The sequence below is a fragment of the Myotis myotis genome, unplaced genomic scaffold (genome assembly GCF_014108235.1).
Source record: "Myotis myotis isolate mMyoMyo1 unplaced genomic scaffold, mMyoMyo1.p scaffold_m19_p_10, whole genome shotgun sequence".
NCBI lineage: Eukaryota > Metazoa > Chordata > Mammalia > Chiroptera > Vespertilionidae > Myotis > Myotis myotis.
In genome coordinates this window covers 7,618,665-7,642,912 of record NW_023416314.1, presented here as the reverse complement: position 1 = coordinate 7,642,912, position 24,248 = coordinate 7,618,665, and the positions used below count along the sequence as shown (strand labels likewise).

The window sequence follows — 24,248 nt, the reverse complement described above, 5'->3', positions numbered from 1 at the left end:
AGAGGTTGCTTAAACTATCCTCATTTTTAAAATTCATTTTCCTTTTTTGATTGGATTTTTTTGCTACCTTGTCTTCCAAATCGCTGATTCAATTTTCTGCTTATCTAATCTGTTGATTCCCTCTAATGTATTCTTCATTTCAATTACTGTATTCATTTCTGACTGATTCTTTTTTATGGTTTCTCTCTCCATTTTTATGTTTCCTATCTCTGTTAAAGTTTTCACTGAGTTAATCTACTCTTCTAAGTTTGTTAAGCACCTTTATAACCAGTGTTTTGAACACTATATGGTAGATTGGTTGTCTCCATTTCATTTAGCTCTTTTTCTCACTTTTTTTCCTGTTCTTTCATTTGGGATATGTTTCTTTGTCTCCTCACTTAGGCTGACTCCTTATGTTTGTTTCTGTGTAGTAAGTAGATCTGCTCCATCTCCTGATCTTGGTAGAGTGCCCTTAAGTGTCCTCTGGGGCCCAGTGGCACAGTCTCCCTGGTCACCTGAGCTGGGTGCTCCAGCAGTGTCCCTGTGTAGGTTGTGTGTGCCCTCCTGTTGTAGTTGAGCCTTGATTGCTGTTGGCATGTCTGTGCGAGGGATTGACCCTCAGACTGACTGGCTCTGAGGGATGGTGGTGATTATAGTTGACAAACTTGTGCAGGGAGTGACCTCAGGGACGTTTTCCTTCAGCAGGGCTCTGGTGCTTGCTTTCCATTGGGTGTTTCATTTCTGGAGGTGCTTGTGTGGTGGTCTTGTGTGGCCTTGAGCTGGCCAAGGGGCATGTTGGCTCTGGAGCCTCTTGTGATGGGAGCAGATGGGTTATCTGCTCCCTGTGCCCGGCCTGGAGCCACCTGGTAGTAGCTACAATGTGATCTGCAGATGATTGCCATCTCTGTTGAGCTTGAAGGCTCCAGGGAAAGACTAAGCTGAAATTCTAGGCTAGCTGCCACTGTTGCCAGGCTTGTGGCCACCTAGCCAGAGGTACTGGGCATGCGGAGGTCATACACTTCTTGTTTGGAGTTTGTGAATCTTTGAGAGATTTTAGAAAGTCTCTCAAAGAGACAGGCCATTTGTGTAGAAACTCTGCTGGAAGAAGTTTGGGCCAGGTGCTCGACTTGGCATCCCAGAGGATCCCCAGGGTGCCAGGATGAGCAGTGTTAGTCAGGTTGATGGAGACTCAGATTTGGTGCCCACTTTCACCTGCCAGCTGGTTTGGGGGAGGGCTTAACAAAGGAACAGCGGCATCTGCCAGCACTTCTGTCCTGAGTGAGATGCCCTGACGCCTGCCCCTCCGGCCCTCACCCTGATGCTAGTCAGTTCAGTTCTCTCCTATGTCTCAGCACTTTTCAAGCTGCTGCCCCAGGGCTGCAGCCAAGGGTGAGTGAGTCTGCAAGCAAATATGTCTGTGCCCAGACCCTTGAAGAGGAACACCTGGGACTTCAGCAGCCCTCTTTCTTATTCAGCAGCCCTCCCTACTGGCTCTCACAGCTAGAAGTTATGGGGACGTCTTGACATTGGAGTCCTGGGCTGGGGAACCCATTGTGGGGCTCCTCAGGGGAACCTCCGTAGCCAAGATATCCCTCCTGTTTCTTAACTGCCACGTTGTAGGTGTGGGGCCTGCCCATTCTCATCTCCATTCCCCTACCAGTTTCTTCATGGCTTCTTTATATAATCTCTTTATGGCTTCTTTATTCTCCTTAGTTATAGGACTTCTGTCCAGCTAGATTTCAGGTGGTTCTGAATGATGGTCTGTAATTTTGATGTGGTTGTGGAAGAAAATGAGCACAGCATTTACCTACTTTGCCTTTTGTTATTATTAATCCTCAAGGATATTTTTCCATTGATTTTTAGAGAGTGGAAGGGAGGGGGAGAGACAGAGAGGGAGAAACATGATGTGAGAGAGACACATCGATTGGTTGCCTCCCGCATGCGCTTCAACCGGGGCCAGGGATTGAACCTGCAACTGAGGTACATGCCCTAGACCAGAATCAAACCCATGACCCTTTAGTCCAAAGGCCTATGCTCTATCCACTGAGATAAATCGGCTAGGAACCTACTTTGCCATTTTGAAACTTCTATAAATTCTGTTTTCTTGGTTGGGTTTTTTTTGTTTTTGTTTTGCCTTCTCTAGCTCCACTGTTACGGTACATTATCAAATGGCAAAGATATTTTTTAAATTGATTTTAGAAAGCTGGTGATAGAGAAAGAGAAACAAACATCAATTTGTTCTTCCACTTAGTTATGCATTCATTGGTTGATTCTTGTATGTGCCTGACTGGGGATCAAACCTGCAACCTTGGCATATCAGGACAATGCTCTAACCCCGTGGTCGGCAAACCGCAGCTCGCGAGGCACATGCGGCTCTTTGGCCCCTTGAGTGTGGCTCTTCCACAAAATACCACGTGCGGGCGCACATGTACAGTGTGATTGAAACTTCGTGGCTCATGCGCAGAAGTCGGTATTTTGTGGAAGAGCTGGTATTTTGTGGAAGAGCCACACTCGAGGGGCCAAAGAGCTACATGTGGCTCGCGAGCCACGGTTTGCTGAGCCGCAGTTTGCCGAGCCGCAGTTTGCCGACCACTGCTCTAACCAACTGAACTACCTGGCCAGGGCAAATGGCAAAGGTTTAAACTTGCCAGTGTTCTTTCAGCATGTTTGTGCCATGAGACACTAACTCTGGGCTCTGTAGCCCAGAGTTTTACTTGGTGGGCATAGGTCATCTGTCAACTTACTATGTGTTTAACTCTTTGCAGCCGTTGGGGGTATATATTACTTTTAAGTTGTCCTGGATCTCTGTAGTGTTCTAGGTGTGTCTTTTCCTACTGAAATATGGTTTCTTCCTGCGAAAAGAGGTGAGGGTGTGCTCTTCATGTGCTTTTGAGGAAGATGCTGTCTGGAGGAAGTTTTCAATACAGTGAGCATGGTTCCTTAGGCCCAATGGCTGACCCTGGGCACACATAGCAAATGGTTTATCCTCCTGCAAGTGTTCTGCCTTTGCCCTTTCATTCTTGGTTGTGGCTCAGCCTGTAGTCATTGTGGTTGCTTAGTTTTTCTTTTACCTATTTAGGGGCCGTAGAACAAACAAGAAGGGGACGATTGGTTTTCTTTGTATAGCAGAACTCGGCTGTGGTTAATGACAAGCTATTTGTCTATACTCAGCATGTCCTGTGAGGACTCACTGAAAAAATTTCCTGAAGCAACTTTAGATTTTTGAGAACAAAAGCTCTTTCTTGAGAGAGGAGGAATGGGCCATTTTTACAGGTAAAGAAAATAATTGTTTTTGAAAAATCACACAATTTCAGGTAGCATTCTTTTCTCAGCAACTGAGAGAATAGGGAACTAAGGATAGAACTGAAATGCATCACAAGACTATCAAACAGAATGGCAGATTTCTTTTGTTCATAGAAGCTATTCTTGTTGCTTGACAGGTATAGCAATTTGGGCTTGGGATGTCTTATAATTGAAAAGCTCACTCCTCACTCCTTCTCTCCTAACAGTAGCACAGAAAACTGCATTACAGTTTTTTTGAGACTGGTAGAATCTGTCCCCCGGGACACTTCCCCTAATGAACAGTTTGAATGCTGTGGCAGACAGAATGGGGACACTCCATCCTCTTCTCTGCCAAAGCAATGGCGATGATTAAGTGGATGCTCATCCTGAGTAGGGATGAACCACCTGATGGAGCACGTGGAAGCTGGGTCTGGCAGCTCTTATAGGGACTTTGAAGGTACCTATTCTGATTAGAACTTGAGTTGAAATGGAAGTAGAACCACATCCCCATAGAAAGAGCTTATAGGTTATGGGAGAAAGGGAACTTTAAGACACTCTACTCATTTAGTGGATCTTTGGGCCAATGGAGAAATCTCTTTCCAAACAACAATCAGAACTACACAAATGACTGAGAAATGAAGTTCAAGAAAGGTTCCCCAAGATTAAATACATAAGGTGACTTGAAAGTGGCTCCTGCTATTATGGGGATACTGAATATGGTTGGTGACAAGTTTCATGGTTGTCTTGCACAGGGTTTCTCTCTAAAACGGAGGTCCTCCAGATGGCACCCTTTCCTCAGGCCTGGAAGCAGCACTAGACATGAAGGCCTATCTGTGGAAGTGGAAGCCAGGGAGTGTGGCCATTTTATCCTGGCCTTCTGATCTGGCCTTGATCGTCCCAGGAAGGTCATTTATTCTCTGAACAGCATCTGTACTACATGCTGCAGTGTTGCTGAACAGGCACTAGTGAATAGGTCAAAAGGTTAACATTGTTAAAGGAGTTGTGGATATTCCCTCCCCCATGCTTGCAAATACCTAGGTTATCCTTAAGGCAGTAATTCCCAGCTTTTTGTGGGATTTTATTCTATCGTTTATCTGATTTCCCAAGATTATGTCTGTCTTCTAAAGTTCTGAACAGTGTACATATGCATGCGCGCACACACACACACACACACACACACACCCTATGATATTTTTGTCATAAGAAAACTAGGCCCAAAAATGGTTTGTTTGTCCAAGCCCCACTGCTAGTTTGTGTTTTGGATAAATGAAGTGTATAAGAGTAACTTCTTAGTGGAGCGAGGTAGCTACAAATGCAGGGAGGGGTAAGGCTATTAGAAATTGCTTTACATACAAAAAAGTCTTGACAAGAAGTAGTCTTTTTAAATTGGGTTTTGATGCTCACATTCTTCCTAATTATAGACATGATTTTGAACATTTGTGATAACTTCCTCCTAAAAATAAGCATTTTGCTGAAGCTTAAAATTTCTCGAAAGCTCCAATTATGAGAAGTTTGTCAATTATGTGGTTTAGACCAGTGGTTTCCAATGTGGGGCCCTACAGGGGGGCAATTTGATTTTAAAAGGGGGGGGAGGAATTCGAGAATGAATTATTGACAGTGAATTTTCTGCATTTCTTATGGTGCTAGGGGCTTCATAGACAGTATATTAATATATATTGTGACATTTATGCATTTCAGTTCTCTATTATATGTTTTGAAACTTTATTTGCTATTTTTTCATATCACTTCATATTATTATATTTTTTAACAATTTCTTAGTGATTTCTTCCTCAGTATTCTTCCATGTGAATAGGAGTTCACTTTTTGAGTAATAATTATATGTCACGGGGGCAGGGGGTGGGGGGTGAGGCAGGGCGTCAGGATTTTGGAGATGCTTAGGTGGGACATGGCCGAAAAAAGGTTGGGAACCACTGGTTTAGACAGAAATTTCTCACTTTGTCATGAGGAGTTTGGTTAAAATTTTGTGAGGTCACATGATATAACAAGATAGCCTTAGATGTTTCAAAACCAAGTTTTTAAACCTCTGTTTAGAGGTTGGGGAGGAGGGCCATAATTCTGAAGAGCTATATATAAGTTCTTTACTCCTCAGAAATCAGGCACCCTGGATTTCTTATGTAGTGCAAGAGAGTGGGATGGGAGTCACTGGGTCTTAGCTCCTGCAGCTACTGAAGAAGATACTAGCACCAAGCCCAAACATGCCTACTCCCTCCCCTGTCTCCGCCTTGTAAGCAGTTAAAACTTCCTACACTCATTCCACTTAACATTTACTGGGTGCCAGGTAAGGCACTAGTCACTGAACAGCTCCACCCAAACAAAAATTCCCTATCCCTATGGTGATTTAAATTGTAGTGACAAAGACAGGTAATAAAATAGATACTGTGGGTGAACATTTTAAGTGTTATGGAAAAAACGTAAATGTAGAGTGGTAAATGTGAACCCTACTGGAGTCCCAGGAGTGGGGGAAAGGAGTGAGCTGCCATTCTGCATAGGGCTTAGAGCACACCCGGAGAAGGCGAGTAAGCCATGTGGGTATCTGAGCCAAGACCTTGTAGCGCCCTCAGGTGGGAGGAGTGTGCCCGATGAGCTCACAGAATAGCCGAGAGTAGGAGGAAGGAGGCTAGCAAAGTAACGAGAGGAGGGGGAACGGTTGTATAGAGCCTTATAAGGATTTAAAAAAACAACAGACTAATGGGAAACCTTCAGTAGGTTAAAAAAAAAAACTTTAAAAAATGGAAACATAAAAGTAAAATAATAAGGTGAACGCATCACATGGGTACTCATCACCCAATTTTTGTTTCATCTGTACCCTCCTTCCCTGCCCACCCTTGCTCTGGCAAACACACACTAGAATGTTGAAGTCAGTGCCAGACAGCGTATCATTTCAAATTCGGGCTCAGTTTCTTTTGAAGCTTTTTCCTTTTGCATCCTTCTTTCAGCTCTTGTCATTCCCTCTCTCCTCTGCCCACCAGAGTTGTCCTCTAGCTGCTGGACTCCCTTTTTCCTCACCTTCAGTGCTCACGCTGGAACCACTCTGCCCCCATTCCCTGAGCACGGTTCCCACATAGCAAACACTTCAGATGCAGTTGGCAGCTGACTCATGCCACCACGCCCCTTTGAGTGCCCCTTCCCTTGCCCCTGCCATTTGCTTCAGCTAACTCACCCACCCCTAGTTCTGGGTGGTCAGAAGGTGCCCAGGAAAGACTTTCCTTTTGCTGATTGTTTCAGTAGAGCGGATATCTGCCCTCTTACAACCAGATTCTGGTTCCTTTCATGGAGAATCCAGCAAACATGGTAACTTGGCTCCAGCTATTACGTCCTAAGCCTGGCTGTTGGCTGGAGTCTGGACTGGTGTGGTTTAAGGGAAGGCAACCCCCTTTCCTAAGGACTGGTGGAGTGGAGCAGCCCCTTGCTGTCTTCTGTCTTCCACATTCTCTGACTTTAGAGATGCTGCTTTAAAAGAGTATTAATTGTTTCAGTTGCATGAAGGGCTCCATTTATGCTTGATTACCATACAGTATGATAAAAATTGAGCATAACATGAAATGTCAGCTTAACTTTGTTAGAAAGTCCATTTCATTTCAGTACTAAGCTCTGTTCCTCAATCCATAGTATTAATAATTTGCAATGTCTGTATCTTCATTATTATTAAACATAAAAAATTTAGGACTTCTTGATCACCATTCACCTGGTTAGTAATCTGTTCTAGTAAAAGTAACCTAAATTAACTGGTCTGAAATAGCATTAGATCTTTTATCCCTTTTTGAAAATTGGGATGTTTTCTCATCTCAAGGACTGGAACATGATTTGTGATTACATCTGCAGTTTCTTTTCTTTTTTTAAAATATATTTTATTGATTTTTCACAGAGAGGAAGGGAGAGAGATAGAGAGAGTTAGAAACATCGATGAGAGAGAAACATCGATCAGCTGCCTCTTGCACATCCTGTGCCCACAACCCAGGTACATGCCCTTGACCGGACTCGAACCCGGGACCTCTCAGTCCGCAGGCTGACGCTCTATCCACTGAGCCAAACTGGTTTCGGCGCAGTTTCTTTTATTTTAAGTCCCAGCAATATCATTCATCTTAGTCTAGGATGGTGAACTCTTTTCAGACATAGGTTTTCTCTTTCTATCTTTTCACCTATCTTGGGCTTAATTTCCCTCTCAAGCATGTTTAGTCCTTTCCAGGGTGAAGATAATTCTCCTGATAGGGAACGTGGAAGCAAAAGTGTGATAACATCACATTATCAACTCCAAGTATAGCTGAACTCTTTTCTTTCACTTTTATTTCCCTCCCTGCCCCCCAAATCCTTTGAAATGTTTTCATAAATGTCAACATATTCTGTACTTTGACCTTCCTGATATTATTTTTCTGTCCAGCCCATTCTTACATTTTTGTCTATGAAGGACCTGTTTGTTTTTGTTTTGTAAAACTCATTACTGATTTCCATTTGCACCTTCACTCCTGTTTTTCATTGTCTTATATGGTCAGATTTTCCACTTTGAACAGTTCCTCCACCTCCATTTTCACTCATAGAATGATGTCCCCCCTTTTTTTAAATTATAAAAAACATTTGTTTGAGCAAAAAGGAGCTGTAGCCTGGGAGACACAGATTCAGGTAGCAGCCTAAATTGTGTTCTTTGATGTCTTTCAAAGTCTATGGATGTGAGGTGATTTTTGGCCTTTTTCTATGCTCTTTGAAATATGCTTCCCCAAAGCCAGGGCCTGTGCTTAGGCCATACCATTTCTTCTTGGCCTCTTGTGCAACTGGCAGTTGCTCTCTACTGATGTTTTGGGAAAAGAGTTCCCTTCTTTGACTTTCTAAAAAGTAATTATTTATCAAGACAATTAAAAAGCACATTGGACATTCTGGATTTTAGCAGAGTGGGAACTCCAGCAGACTTACGGAGAGCTGAAACCCCGTCTAGCTGTGTCAATTTCTTGTTTGGAAAAATATCAGCTACCTCTTCCACCTGGTGGGCAGTGCTGTGCTGCATACATGTGGCAGTATTTCTAATTTTCTTTCTGTTCCTCTTTACCCCAAGTGCCTGGTTGTTTAACATTTACTTTGTCTTGTCAACCTATAAGAATGTAACTTGGGATCTCTGAGAACTCAGTAGAATCTTGATTTACTGCTAACAAAGCAGTAAAAAGGAAAGAATAGGTCAGTTAGAAGAGAAGCTGACCTATATGACAACTTTTTTTTATAAAGACAAAGTCAGTTTCATTTAAGAAAGGGGTCATATTCTTCCATGAAGTACAGATAGTAAACACCTTTTCCGATTTGCACTGAAGTATATTTGTGGGTACAGGGAACAGGGACGTGACAGGTTGGAGGGAGAAGTGCCGGGGTTGGGCTGGATTCACACTGACTTGGTTGCATACTCAAGCCTACATTTAGCTCTGTGACCTGGGATGTTATTCATTCTCAGACTCAGAATCTTCGTTTGTAAAACGGGGATAATCTGACTGACCTCATGGGGCTGCTGAGAAGATGAAATAGACAATCTCTGGAAAACACAGCACAGCGTCTGGCACAGACATATTAACTCTAGTGTTAGCACTTCTCAGTACACACAGTTGGGAGTTTAATTATATAGGTAGTTCTCCAACGACATGAATTCTGAGGGCAGGGATGGTGTCTCATGCTTTCCTTCATATGGAGCTGGACAGGATAAGCTAAATAAATAATGGGTTAATTTGAGGTCAGCCCCACATAATGTGTGGCAACATGGCCTAAATAAAGAGAACAGGGGGCACCTGTGTAGCAGAGCTGGAGTGTCCTTGTAAATCACCCGTGAGCCCTCTCACATGGGGAGGATTTCATTTTGGGCCCAAGAGAGCTTCTTTCCTTGGCTGTGTGGATCTTTGAATTTATGTATATGTATAGTAAAGCCTGGAATTTATACCACCTGGAGGCACAAATTACCTTTAGTTCTTGCTATCAGAACTCTTTAGAACCAACTGAAGCCAGGATAGTATCCCTCAAACAGCCCAATTCTGCAAAGCTTCCGAACCAGAAAGATCAAAGCACCCCAGTGCACTTGTAATTTAGCATATTTGATTTGAAAAGTTAGTTTGTGTCAAATATCAAATGAAACACACGTATAAACAATAGTGGCCTTTTCCTTCTGCAGTGTAGGATGTAGTCAGTCATTTGGCAATTTGATTTTGGCACACTATGAACTATTTATTTGTTAAGCCCCATACTCTGAGCTGCAAAAGCTTGGAGAGGATTTTTTTTTTCTTTTACAGGAAACTATTAAATTTACAGGATCTGATGTTTATTTCACAAACTTGTACTACTGTATTGATAAATATTTAATGTACTGAGCTCAATGGCTATTGCCTTGTACATTTCATTTAAATGATGTTTTGTTACTCTAAAAGTGTGAGTGGTCCATTGAAGAAAGAAAAGAAGGGAGGAAAACCTTTGCAAACAGATGACATGGAACTCAATTTCAATTTAGAGCAAAGAGAGGAAGAAGAAAAACAACCAACCAAATATTTTTTTAGGTCCTGACAGATTATAGGCTAACAAAGTTTCCATTCAGAAAAAAACATCTGGAAGACTCTATGAAAAATTTCAGAATTGTTTAAGTTGAAAGCCCTTTAAAATGCCACAAATTCATAATTATTTTGAAAGAGAAATCTAGATAGGTGATAATGTAAATTGTGACGTTTTTACAAATGATTTTGCCTTAGTTTATTCAGTGGGGGATGGGTGGGAATAAGAGGAAGAAGGGGATGTGAAATGAGAAGCAACTTCAGTAATCGAGAAAGTGAGCATTTGAGTAAATAAATAAAATGAAATAGCAATCACTGAATGAAAAAATAAAGAAAAAGAAAAGTTAGTTTGCTTTTCAGGAAGACAGTCCAGCAGATGTCATAGTGAGGTGTCTTATCAGTATTTTCCCCAAGCCTATAAGGCATACTTAGAGCAAAAGTTACGATGAATTCAAAAGAGGCTTGTTTGAAGGAGAGTGGGAAGAGAACTTTTTACTGACTATAGACTCCTTGGTTCGAATTATCCCTGAATTGTAAAAATAGCAGGGAGGATGGGTATACAAAAATAGAGCCTTGAGAGTAGCTTATCTTGTCTTTCAGTTTGAACAGAGGGGTTGTTTGAATCAGAGGAGCTAACAGTCTTGGGTTTAATGGCCAGGTACTTCTCATAAATTGTGGAAGGCCACAGCAAAGAAAAAGAAAGGCCCTTTTTTCTGTCCTACAGCTCCTTTGCAAAGTGACTCATTGTCATCAGCATTTGGTAGCTGGTCAGAATTTACATTGCAACTACCCCTAGTTGCTGAGGGGCCATATGCAACCTGGATCTGAACAAATCAAAGCTGTATGTTTTCACAGTTAATCCTAAGAACACGCCTGTGAGGAGGATATTATTGTCCCTATCTGACAGATGAGGAATCAAGGCTGCGAGAGGCTAAGTGTCTTGCCCAAGGACACAATGGGTAATACAAAGTCAGGGCCCCAACTCAGGTTTGTTTGAGTCCAGGGGTTGTTCTGCCTCTATGTCTCAGATGTGTTCGTTGGCCAGGGCTACAATAGCAGAGTGCCAGACACTGGGTGGCTTAGAGACCAGGTGCATCACCTCCTAGTCCAGAGGCTAGACATCCAAAGTCAAGGTGTTGGCAGGATTGGTGCCATACGAGGGAAGGATCTGTTCCCTGGCTTATAGGTGGCCATCTTCTCTGTCTCTCTAGGTCATCTTCCCTCTGTGTGTGTATCTCTGTCCAAGTTCCCCCTTTTTAAAGGATACCAGTCATCTTGAATTAGGGCCCATCCTAATGAGCTTCTTTTAACTTGATTACTTCTGCAATGACCCTTCCTCCAAATATGGTCACACCCTGAGGCACTGGGGTTAGGACTTTAACATATAAATTGGGAGGGGATGGGGCACAGTTCAGCCTATAACATCAGATAAATCTAAGGTCACACACAGCAGCTGTGCTGTAGACACTTGGTTTACAGTGACAGGACTTTTCCTGTTGTCCCTCATAGCCTTTGTCCATTTTATTTAATCTGTTAACAGCCATGAACACAGCCACCTTCCAAGGGGCCTGCTCATTGGAGGAGCTTCAGGTCAATAAAGCATTCAGTGGGCTCTAGTTTAATTAATCAGTTACTGCCACAGCTTCATGGTAACCTGGTACCTGGCTGGCAGAGCTGAGAGGGGCCTTATCTCCTCCATGACTATCCCCTCCTCGACACAAGAAATAGTCTCCTTTCTCGGGCTCACTAGGTGCTCTTGCCTCTGAGTTCCCAACTTCAGTTTTCTCACAAAGCTCCTCTATTACATGACATGGTGAAGGACTCCTCACTGAGCCTTTAGATCCCAAGGCCAGCATTCTCACCCCTTTAATGCTCTGAAAACTGCTCTGACCTCAGTGCCTCTCACACACACATCCTTTTCCCAAAGAACAACTTTCTTTACTGCAAAACTACAAGTGCTTACTTAACAGTCCAGCTACTATCAGAAGCTGAACTCATTATCACCCAAACCTTAGCATGTTATCTCTAGGTGAAAATGTAGCAGTTTTAAACCCAAGCAGCTAGAGGCTTAGGAACAGGCTGCTGGGCCTACTTCCTCCTCCTCCCCTGCCTTTTCTCCAGCCTCATATGCCTATACATAATTTTCCAAAGTCTTTTGCAATTTAAAAACTTTGGAACATTGCTGGATTAAATAAACAACTAAGTATTTCAAGTTTCAAGTTCACCTAATTTTAGCTTTTATTATAGAAAATCTATAAAGTAAATTTAGAACTGTTAATATAATGTCTTGTGCTTTTTTAAAGATATATTTTCTAAAAGTGAGAATGTTCATAAATGTCAATCTAAGAAATGCTGGCTGTTTACTTTTTGATTATTATTGGAATGTTAAGGTTTAGAAATTATATGGTTTTAATAATAGAGGACATAAGGCATGGACATACATTTTTAAAGGAAAAAGAAAGTGAGAAAGTTGTAAGAATGTTTATGAAAGTTGTAATAAGATTTGTGAAAGTTATAGAAGGTTTGTAGAGGGAACTATTAAAAGGAAATTATATAAATAACACAGGCCAGTAAGCCAGAACAAGCAGAATAGGGAAACTGAGATAGTAAAACAGCAGTCCACAGCAATCTAGTAAATCCTATCTTCCCTAAACCAAGGACACTTAGGAATAAATAGAGAATAAACCTCATTTTGGTAAAATAGACTACAACCCTCCAAACTAATGTTTCTTTCCTTCCATTAGACCATTTGTCATAACTCATATTATTCTAGCTTTTACCCCAGTAATACTAAAATGTATAAAACAGTTTGTCTCCACCAGGTTACAAGCCCTATTTTTACTCAGGAAATACCACCCCTAGATACCATCACTACTTCCTTTTGTGCCCAGGCCTCATCGTCCCCCTGACCCCCAGAGCAAGGACAATAGGCCAAGTACAGATGTAAAAACTCACCAAAAAAGAAAGCTCCAGAAGCCTAGCAAGGGACAAAACTGGAGAAAACAGGAACCTCACCCCAGGGTAACCTACCTTTCCATTAGCCTTCCCGGAGAAGAAATAGCCCCTCTCGAATATCCGCCAAATGACTAATAAGTTATATACCCAGGCTTCCACTTTCCTGCAGATTGTTAGTGCCAACATTCCCCTGCCTGGCACAGACTCTCCCGTCCAAACAGTGCAAGATACTTTCAAACTCATTACAGACCTCTGGCTCCAGGGTGATTTACAGGATTTCTCTCCAGATCACATCTCTCTGTTTACCTGCATAGTGCTTCTGAACCTCACAGATCTCTTATATCCCTAAAATAGTCCCCCTACTAGCCCTTTAGCCAAAGAGGGAGGGGTTTAATTGCTAACTCCTCCTATTGTTTTTATCTAAACTCTACAGGTCAAATAAAGGAAAAAACACAACGCATTCTACAGAATACTCAATGGCTCAAAGAGGTCAGTCAGGACAGCATAGAGCATCCCATATGGTCCAGCCTACAAGCAGCTCTGCCCAAATTAACCTGGGTTTAACCCCTTTTGGGCCCCCTGAAACTATTTCTCCTCCTCCTCCTCCTCTTCAGGCCCTGCATTTTCAGGATAGTTACCAAATTTGTACAAACAAGATTATAAGTCCTAGTTAACCAGACAGTAGGACAGTTTGTCCTTACCCAGGTAAAGGGACCCTACCAGCCTATACCCCAGGTAATAATGTGAATTTACTCCTTAGGCATCCACGATATCCCCTCTCATGCAGGCAGTAATAAAGGAGAAATGGCGACCCCATCCCTCTTCTTTTCCTTTATATGTACCTTTTAAGACGGGAATGAAAGGGTTAAAGAGAATAAAATGGGGAAGAGAAAAACTTGCTGTGCTTAGCAGATATCTTGCAGAAAGCTTGCAGTCTTGAACACCGCATAGCTCAGATAACCAGAAGAAACCTGGCATTGGGAGGAACCAAGGACATCAGCAGAACGGCTTATAGCCAGCAAGGATTAATAAAAGTCTGCCTCCTCCTTCAGTCTCTGCTGACTCCTTTTTGTTGGACTCAGCCCACCTGCACCCAGGTGCCTGAAATTAAAATCTCTTTTGATACATTATGGCCTCATGTCATAGGTACGTGACCCCGGCCCACTCCAAACCTTTCCCTTACCTTGTGCTGTGTTTCCATGACTCATCTTCAGGACTCACATGCTGATTCCTTTAGGCGGTGGTGCTGGAGGCCCACCTTAATTCATCTTGAATTCCTTGCAGCATCCCCCACCATGGCCTGTTCACTTGGGCTAATGTTGTTTCCTGAATGAAGGGGTGGATGGTGCACTGCTTCCTCTGAGATAGGAGGGAACAAAGAAGGGTGGGATCGTGAGGCCCGAGGAGGGATGTTGAAGGATTCAGCAGATGTCCTTGCTTGTGGGAGACAAGGTTTGGGGTGAAGAGCTTAAGCTTTGGAATCAGCCCAACCTGGGTCAGACCTCTGCTCTGAGACTACTGGCTGTGAGAGTGAGCTGGGTGGGCTTAGGGGCTCAGGGAGAGCAGAGGCCTGGAGAGCACCCGGGGGAACACATGGGAAGTCCCCAAGGTGGAGCAGGGCTTGCCAGCAGCAGTGAGGACACAACTGATGTGCAAGTGGCACTGTAGTAGGCTGTGGGGGTCTTGAGAGCCTGATGCTGGGCAGCCAGACCCCCACGGAGGAGGGCCCCGACCTAGGATCTTCAGAGCAAAGCCAGGAGACGCACTGCAGAGGCCTGAGGCCCAGTAGGCCAGACTGGGCTGTAGGGGAATAATAGGGTCAGAGAGCCCCCTGATTCTCCCCTCCCCTGACCCACCTTAGGTCAGCCCCAAATTCTTGATGGCAAAAGGCCATCTGGCTATTCACCTTAGATCTGACGTTGCTCTTGATTTCCCATTTTTGGGAGTGAGTGGGCTCTGTGGGCTTCGGGGGAGAGGAGGAAGGGAGAGGTGTCAGGAGCAGTGGGACAAACTCAAGCTGCCGCTCAGTGACTGCCTGGCCCCGTGGTGGTGACTCGGGGTGAGGCCGGCAGGCAGGAGCAGGGCACCCAGTCCCTGCTCTGCCTCCCCCACAGTCTCCTGGGCAGGGCGCTGGTGTTCCAGGCAGTGTGGCTGTGCAGTGCTGGGAGCCCGGGGACTGCTGGCTGGTGCGAGTGTGGGCTCGTGGCTTCTAGGTCAGCGCTGGGCCCTCCAGTGTCTGGGGAGGGTCAGGGCACAAGCTGTAAGGGATGCTGGGAGGAGGAGTAGACGTGAGCAGGGGCGAAGGCAGGTAGATGAGTGAGCGCCTTTCTTGTCTGCTCTGGGTGCACAAGGGGAGACGGGGAACTGCAGCAGGAGGGTCTGCATTCCAGTCCGACAGGGAGAGGTGCAAGGTACTGGGGTGAGTGATCCTGGGAGGCCCTGCTCAAACATCAAGACAAGACAGCAAGCGCTGCACCTCTCCTCAGCGTGCTGGGTGGGGGACCTGCCTCAGGCAGGGGGCCGATGAGGAGGCCCCAGGCAGCTGCTTTTGCCTCCCTCTGCCACCTCGGCCTTTTTGTGGGAATCTCTTCCTCCTCCAGCCCCTCTCTGTGACCTTTCCTTGTCCTTGTGCTCCGAAGTGCTGTGTCTGTGGCCAGTGGCCTCGCAGCCCATCCCGGGACCTTGCAAGATGAGGAGATGACTTTGAGCTGCTCGGAGGCCAAGGGTGAGGAAGCCCTGCCCTCCTCGCTTCCCAGCACAGGGGGCCACCCAAGGCCTGGGGACCCCTATCCCACCCTTCTCAACTCTGAGACCCCCTTCTGGCTGGGGGCAAGCACACCAAAATGAAGGGCCATGACTCCCCTGCCACCCATCTGCATCTCCTCCTCTGGTGGGAGGGTGGTGACACCGGCCAGTGTGCGGAGCTGCTCTCTGATGGGGCTGTCAGCACTCCCAGGGTCTGTCTTGGTCTCGAGCTGGGGCAGGGCCAGGAGCCCAGGCTGCTGAAGGGGTGGCAGCTTGCTGTTTGGGGCAGAGTGAGCCAGCAGTGGAGGGGAAGAGGAGCCCGGTGTGTGGGAGACAGCGTGCCACGGGCAGGGGTCTCTGCCCAGTGGCCCCCTTGCGGGCTGGGAACATCACTATGCATTGTCTCCCCCTCCCCCCAACACTGGCCTCTCCTCTCTAGGTAAGGGCTGAGGTCAGAAGGTTTGATGCTGCTGGGGCTTGGTTAGAATCAGTTACAGAAGTTAGAACTAGCTTGGAGCCTGCCTTTTGGGAGCCGAGTGACTGTGGGCATGTTGCTTCTTGGAGCTTCCAGTTCCTTCTCTGTGAAATAGAGATAAACCTATTTACTGCATGAAGTTGTGAGGATAACCGAGCTCACATATGAGAGGCTAGCACAGAGCCTGGAAGAACAGATGCTCAGTAAGTGGTGACCCTCACTAGTATTGCCACAAGACTCGAAACCAGAAGACAAGGACTTGGTCCTGGATCGTCAAGGGCAGGTTATGTGACCTTGGGCAGGTTGCTTAACCTCCACGCCTTAGTTTTCCCTCTCGGAATGGGAGGATGGTGACACCCCAAAGGCTGCATGATGCCGAGTGAAGGAACACATTTAAAAGCCCTTGGTTAAAACACACAGCTGAAATGCTGCACAAATAGGGTTATTTTGTTCTCAGAACGGACCTTATGTCCTGGGAGCAGGGAGCCTGACACTGAGTGACCCAGACACTATCCTTAAGGTCTCTTCAGATCTATAATGGCCAGGCCCAGCTGACCCTGCCCACCTCATTCCTCTCCCCCACGGCACACACCTCTCCCCATGGCACACACCTCTCCCCATGGCGCACTCCTCTCCCCCAAGGCACACACCTCTCCCCATGGCACACACCTCTCACCGACGGCACACACCTCTCCCCCACGGCACACACCTCTCCCCATGGCAGAGACCTCTCCCCATGGCGCACACCTCTCCCCATGGCACACACCTCTCCCCATAGCACACTCCTCTCCCCATGGCACACACCTCTCCCCATAGCACAGACCTCTCCCCATGGCGCACACCTCTCCCCCACGGCACACACCTCTCCCCGACGGCACACACCTCTCCCCCACGGCACACACCTCTCCCCCACGGCACACACCTCTCCCCATGGCGCACACCTCTCCCCCACGGCACACACCTCTCCCCATGGCACACTCCTCTCCCCCACGGCACACACCTCTCCCCATGGCACACACCTCTCCCCCACGGCACACACCTCTCCCCATGGCACAATCCTCTCCCCCACGGCACACACCTCTCCCCCACGGTGTACACCTCTCCCCCACAGCGCACACTTCTCCCCATGGCACATACCTCTCCCCCACAGTGTACACCTCTCCCCATGGCACACACCTCTCCCCATGGCACACACCTCTCCCCATGGCACACACCTCTCCCCCACAGCGCACACTTCTCCCCATGGCACATACCTCTCCCCCACAGTGTACACCTCTCCCCATGGCACACACCTCTCCCCATGGCGCACACCTCTCCCCATGGCACACACCTCTCCCCATGGCAGAGACCTCTCCCCATGGCAGAGACACCTCTCCCCATGGCACACACCTCTCCCCATGGCGCACACCTCTCCCCATGGCACACACCTCTCCCCATGGCACACACCTTTCCCCATGGCACACACCTCTCCCCATGGCAGAGACCTCTCCCCATGGCACACACCTCTCCCCATGGCACACACCTCTCCCCATGGCACACACCTCTCCCCCACAGCGCACACTTCTCCCCATGGCACATACCTCTCCCCCACAGTGTACACCTCTCCCCATGGCACACACCTCTCCCCATGGCGCACACCTCTCCCCATGGCGCACACCTCTCCCCATGGCGCACACCTTTCCCCATGGCACACACCTCTTCCCATGGCAGAGACCTCTCCCCATGGCACACACCTCTCCCTATGGCGCACACCTCTCCCCATGGCGCACACCTCTCCCCATGGCGCACACCTCTCCCCATGGCACACACCTTTCCCCATGGCATATGCTTCCTCTAGGCACATGCCTTTCCCCCATGGCCGGTGGGACATGACTGTCATGCCCCGTTTCAGTATCTTTCAGAATAAACACGGAGGACTTCCTGCTAGAAGTGCAGGTGGGAGCCTGACCAGGCTGGCTCCTGGTCTGCTGCCAGGGCTGGAGCCCTGCCCTGGGGTGCGGATCTGCCAGAGCCTTGGACACCTCAGGTGACTGGGGCCCGATCTGGGCCTGGGGAGAGGGGGAGCTGGCAGGCAGTGGGCCCTCTGTCTGTCTTGGTGGTCAGCCTGCTCAGGGAATGGCAGGCGGTCCTTCTGTGCCTCTCCTGGCCTCTGGGCACTGTGTCTCTCCCCTGAGGACCTCTGCTTTTGAACAAGCCTAAATCCCAGAAGCGATCATGGTCACAGCCTTGCTCCAGCACCATCCTGGAGTATCTCGTGCACGGTCTAGTTACTGACCCCACCACGCATGCTGCAGTTTAAGCTGTTTCCTCTGTTCTCTCCTCTTCTTCTGCCAAGATTCACCACCACAAGGGAGTTCATGTGCCTGACGTCAAGCTCAGCTGCTGGCAGTTTTCTCAGCTCTCCCCTGGCCTAGGAGGCCTCCCGGGGGAGGTGTGACCGCCCAGGTAGGGCTTCTGAGGAGGTTGAGTGGGGTCCCTTACTTCCCGGGGGGAAGTCCAGCAACAGTCTTTCTGTCCTGGGAGCCTGGGGGTGATGATGTTGGCTGTGGAAGGGGACAAAGAGGAACATTTCCCGACCAGAAACTGTGCACTCAGATCCGCGAGCCTGCCCATCCGAGGGTCAGACCTTACCCTACTTGCCCCTCACAAGAACTGCAGGATAGGTTGTTCTTGTCCCAGGATGTCACACGGTACTCTTATTCCCACTTTACAGGTGGGGAAACGGAGGCTTGATGAGGTAAAGGGTCTTGTCCAAGGTCACACAACTAATAAGCGTCCAAACCAAGTGTTGAAACCAGGCTCCCATCTCCAATCTGAGTGCCACCTTTTATTTGGATAATTCTGATGTCTAAGGAAAGAGGTCTGGCACTGGCTAAGAACTGCTCGGAGCCTGGAGACACTCCAGAGAAGAGGGCTCTGGAGTCGAGGGGACTCCTTCCCAAATCAAGGGTGTGGGCAGGGGCTGAGAGGTCTCCACTTTGCCTGGACTTCCTCCAGCTGCGGGCTGAGCATCCCCCAGCGCTCTAGAGCCTCACACCTTTGCACCACCTTCTCCGATGTCTCCTCATCTTAGCCACCTGAACAGGCACAGGGACTAGGGGTGGGACCGACTCTGCCAGGAGAGCCGGGAGGCTGAGGGTTTGGGAAACCAGAAGAGACTAAGGATCCGGCTTAGTCAGAATATCACGCAAGGCCCTTCGACGTTTGTTGTGAAAAGTGGAGAGAGCTATGCAGGAGCGAGGCGGTGGTAACTGCAGATGACTCACAGTGTCTCCCTTCTCTATCCATCGGGAGTAGAGCACTTATTAAGCACCGGCTGCATGCCCAGTGTCTTGCCAGCTGCGAGGGGAGACTAAGAAGCATGGGTTCTGGGAGCTTGCAATCTGTGGTGGGGGTCCCCGCTCTGGCCGGCTCCTCCACCTGCCACCTCACTCACGTCAACTTTTTCTGTCCTTGCTTCCCCGGTCAGCGTGGCTCCTGAGTGCAGTTTCAGGCTGGCCCGCCTGTCCAGCTGGCGGGTCCATGCGGGGCTGGTCAGCCACAGTGTGGTCAGGCCCCATGAGGACCTGTGGTGGAGAGGGTCATCCCCCACCCTCTACAGTGCCCAGAATTACAACTACGATGTTGCTCTCCTGCGGCTCAGTTTCTCAGGTGAGTTGCTGGCCCTGGGCGGCAGGTGCAGGCTGCGGTGAGAGAGAGGCACACGCTGGGAGGGCCGGCAGCGGGGCTGACTTCTGAGGGTCCCTCCTAGCGCTGTAAACGGTAAAGCATTCAGTGCATTTGGTGACCATGGTGAACTTCAGCATCAACCTGACCTGATGTTGCACCAACTCTCCCACCTGCTCTTGTGGGGACAGAGGGCTGGCCCTTTTCATGCTGGGCTGCGGCGGGATTTGCCTGGAGGTCCCTTGAAGAGCTTTGCGGTTGTTTCATCTACCAACAGCCGCTCCACCCTGTCTGCAGGCGGGTGCCAGGTCCCAGCCACCTGTGGCATGTTACAATTAATAAGATTTCTTCTATTTTTCCAAATATTCTTCCACTCATTCCTCATAACAGTCCTGTCAGGTAGATGAGGCAGGTGTAGACAGATAGGACACCAAGTTTAGTGAGGGAAGTGACTCTCAAGTCCATGTGACTCCAGGGCCAGGGCTCCTCAGCACACACGTACACATGCACACTCCCCTATAAACACATACACTCACACAGTACGTGCTCACGCACACTGACTTCCATGCACACGTGCATTCCCACGCACACATGCTCACACCACAGACACTCACAATACTCCATACACACTCATGCACACTCCCCTGCACACACACTCACACCGAACACACTCACTCCTGTGCACACACTCACACTATACACATTCATGTGCCCACACCGGCAAACACTCAGCACTCCTCCATCCCACTGCTACCTGTACCCTGGGGTTTCCCGAAAAGAAGTTGTTGCTGCATTTCTTTCATGTTATTATATGTGGGTACTCTCTGAGCAGTTGTTCAAGAGTGACTGTTTGTAAATTGACTTAAATATACTTGAGAGGAGAGTTTTAAGTTCTTACCTGACTGGAGAGCCGAAGTTACTTCCAGTGAATAGATCACCACAAAGCACACACAGGGCAACAGAACAGTGTTCTGGCTCCCGCCAGGGGCTGCCAGCAGAACTGCTCAGCCGGGCCTGCTCTCTGTGTTTCAGTGCAGGGTGACAGGCACTGAGAGAGGCACAGAGGGGCACCGGATGGAGTCTTTCTCCTGGACGTGGTTGGGAGGACTGAACGAGAAGGGAAAGGGAGCTACTCTCTCCCCAGGTGCCTGTGTTTAGTTAACGCATGCCTGCATTCTACCTGAGAACATGTGTGGGCTTCACCTGTCGGGCATTTTGGGAACAATGCCCCAAGAAGCCAAAACACCCTGGGGAAAACCCCAAATGAGTTCACAGTAGGACAAGCTGGGTACAAACACCCAGGAGAATTTGCACTTTTCCTCAGTGCCCGGGTGGAAGGTGTGCAGCCTGTACTCAGCTCTAGAGGGCGCCATACCACTGCACTCTACACATCGTCCTCTGTGTGAGTGGGACCCTCGAGGTGGTACAGGGCACAACCCACACAGACCCCTGGAGGCCTGGCTGGTGGAGACCAAGAACCAGGACTGTTTGAGAAGGGAGGAGGACCTGCCAGCCCTGGCAGTCTCCCCTGTGTGGGTCTCTCTGAGAGAATAACCCCTGAGTTTGCCCTAAACTCAGGCCCTGTACTTTTGCTCTCCTTGTTCCAGCAGTGCCCAGGCCTCAGCATTCGGGGTGCATGTGTGAGTGAGGTCTACTCCTCTTTACTCCCAGCCCCCAAGTCTTGGGGACACTGTGCTCCAAGGCCTCCGTGTTCCTGGGCCTTGCTTTACACCCTGCGGCCTTGCTCTGTGCCCCTTCATCTTCACGTCTGCCTCCCGCAGCCCATGGCTGGGAGACGCTGAAGGACACGGTAGTGCTGCTGCTCAGCACCCAGCTCTGCAACAGCTCCTGCGTGTATAATGGGGGTGCCCCCCCCCCCATGCTGTGTGTCAGCTACCTGGACAGGAGGGCTGATGCCTGCCAGGTGTGGCAGCAAGGGGGCCAAGGAGGAAGGTGGGGGTGAGGTCTTGCTGGGGCTGGGTCCCTGGTCTGAGCAGCCTGTCTAGGAGGCTGAGGCAACACGGGATCTATGCTGGAAGCAGGAGGGGCCAGAATGGAGGGTCTGCTCCCCGGGAAGGCCTGGTGCCCCTTCACCTGGAAGGACTGCCTGCCTGTTTCTCTGGTCTCTGTGCTTGGACCCTTCAGGGGGATAGCGGGGGTGGGGGGGAGGGTTGGAGGGAAGGGGGGACCTGGTGTGCCCAGATGGGGGCACGTGACGCCTTGGGGGGGTGGTCAGCTGGTGCCGAGGCTGTGCAGAGCCCAAGCACCCTGGGGTCTATGCCAGGGTTGCTGAGCTTTTGGACTGGATCCATGACATGGTGCGGGTGAGTGTGGGGCCAGGGCGGGGAGGGGGGGGGGTTGTAAAGGACCTGCCCCTCAGAAACTGTGGCCCTTACCCCTTAGGCCTGGGCCTGGCTGGGGTGGGGGAGGGGCAGAGGAACGCTCCCCAGAGTAAGAGGAAAAGGAAATGATGCAGAGAACACTGAATCCACTGGATTTCTGCCCACATCAGCCCTGCCGGGGGGAAAGCAGACCTGAGTGTGTGCGATAGCCCCGACCTGCCACTGACCGGGTGACCTTTGGCAAGTTCCTAACTTGGTAACCCTCCGTTGCCGGGTAATAGCCATCGTGGCGCCCTTGCATGCTAGCTAGCGTGAGGATCAAATATGGCAAGAGCTGTACACGGCCTGCGGAGTCCTAGGTTGGAGCGAGGGAGCCCGGGCTTCTCTATGGACGTACTGATGACCACCACTCGCCCCTGGTTTCTAAGGCAGCTACGAGTGCCTGCATTCCCCTCGCTGGGGGCAGAGCTCAGCGTTTAGCAGTTTGGGTTTGGCAACTCATTCTTGTGTGACACTGGGCAAGTCACTCACCTCCATCTGTTCCGAGGGAGGGCCTAGTGAGATAATGTGTATAGAAACACGTTATTTGTATCCAGTACGGTACAAAGGCAGGGCGTGGCGAGGGAAAACTCTGCAGATCGGGCACGGGGTGGGTGGCGGAACACAAGCTTGATGGATTACGGGGGACACGTGCCTCCAACTCCTCACTCAAACCTTACAAAAAGCCCAGAGAAGCGAGTATTGTTAGCCCACTTGATAGAAGTAGAAATGCAGGTTCCGAATGGTTAAGTGATTTATTAAAATAAAAGTTACTCCGCTAGTGGGGGGATCCAGCTCCCTTCTCTGTCAGCTCAGGACTCCCTCCCCCAGCCCTGCCCTTTCCTCCTCCTCACTGCAGAGCAGCCTCCTGTTTTGGGGTCTCTGGCAGGTCCACAGATGGAGGAGAAGCGGACCCTGATGCAGAAGATATGGATACATGTATCCTATTACCGCACATGACACAGTGGCCACCCACTGGCCAGCCTCTGGGGGTAGGGCCTCTCCCCTTGGGCCCTGATTTCTAGACCCTCTATCTCACCAGAGAGCCCCAGTGACAAGAGGAAGGATGGTCAAGGTTGGGACCATGGGGGAGCCGATGGACATGGGGGAGGAGCTGGAGAGGAATAGGCTGCTGGAAGCAGCTGGAAGCTGCCTTCTGCCCTCTCCCCTCCCAGCCTCTGTGCCCATCACTTGGGAGGATGCCCAGGGATACCCGGGGCCTGCCTCCTCCCTGTGCTCTCAGGTGGGTGGTGGTGAGAGCAGTGCCTCCTTAGAAGAGCCCCTGGCCCTGGAGGCTCCTGGGAAGATGGGGTCAAGGCTGGACAGTCCAGATTAAGCCCATGGAGTCAGGATCCTCCCCACTCTCCACGGTTGGTCTCACCTACTTCCTGTTCTTACCTGGCTCTGACTGGCCCTGCTGGGGCAGGGGTAGGAGTGGGGACACTGGAAGGACACTCTGGTTGGTGTTGGAATAGGGAGTTGGTTTTAAATGACAGTTCTGTGAACTGGTCCAAGGAGTTCTTTTATTAAAGGAACTTTAATAAAAGGGTTGTATGGTCACCGTTCAGTCTCTCTCTCTCTCTCTCTCTCTAATGGGTAGAATTACAATTTCCCTTTCATACATGTTTCTTAAAGCTCTGGAACTGACTCCTCATCTCTCTAGACTTTTGGCATGTACTTATTTAATTCTTTTTTTAAAAAATTCTTTATTAGTTAAGGTATTACAAATGTGTCCTCATCCCCCCCATTAAATCCCCATGCCCCCCCCCCCCTCATGCTCTCATCCCCCTGTTGTCCATGTCCATTGGTTTGGCTTATATGCATGCATACAAGTCCTTTAGTTGATCTCTTCCCCTTGCCCCCTCCCTCCCCTACTTTCCCTCTGGGGATTAATAGTTTGGTTGCTGTTTTTCTGTCTTTGGATCTGTCCCTGTTCATCAGTCTATGTTGTTCTCTATATTCCACAAATGAGTGAAATCATGAGGTATTTATCTTTAATTCTTTACATTTGTTAAATCTGCGTGTAGGATGCTGCCCAGCCTCCTTGGTGCTGAGATGATGCAAGTCTGAGAAACACGTAAGTCTGCTGTCTCAGGGAGTTCTGGCTTCCCCACAAGACCAATCTCTCCTTAGCTCTTAGCTCCTGTTCCAGAACCCAGCCTTGGGGCTTGGGGAGCTTTCCTTCTGCGGTGATGCTCAGCACTTTCCTGGTTAAGCTTCTCCGGGCCCCTCTCTTGA

General features: G+C 48.8%; 2 protein-coding genes across 5 annotated transcripts in view; both read left to right on the top strand.

The window, feature by feature from the left end:
- Window positions 1–13,803, top strand: part of ZW10 (zw10 kinetochore protein) — a 51,315-nt gene extending 37,512 nt beyond the window's left edge. For 3 of the 4 annotated variants that reach the window (XM_036324411.1, XM_036324413.1, XM_036324414.1), the window contains exon 16: window positions 13,177–13,799. In XM_036324411.1, the coding sequence (XP_036180304.1) occupies window positions 13,177–13,417 (241 nt within the window). In that variant the 3' untranslated portion in view covers window positions 13,418–13,799. Of the gene's footprint in view, window positions 1–13,176 lie in introns of all 4 variants that reach the window. The other variant, XM_036324415.1, reaches the window with a different exon arrangement.
- A 69-nt stretch (window positions 13,804–13,872) lies between these two features.
- On the top strand, window positions 13,873–23,346 carry TMPRSS5 (transmembrane serine protease 5). Its single transcript, XM_036323978.1, is given in 13 exon segments — window positions 13,873–13,889; window positions 14,550–14,599; window positions 14,602–14,625; window positions 14,858–14,956; window positions 15,383–15,415; window positions 15,418–15,507; window positions 17,855–17,956; window positions 17,959–17,989; window positions 18,298–18,408; window positions 19,451–19,614; window positions 21,411–21,553; window positions 21,807–21,953; window positions 23,254–23,346. Coding segments are annotated over 13 exon segments (1,104 nt in total).
- The last annotated feature ends 902 nt before the right edge of the window (window positions 23,347–24,248 follow it).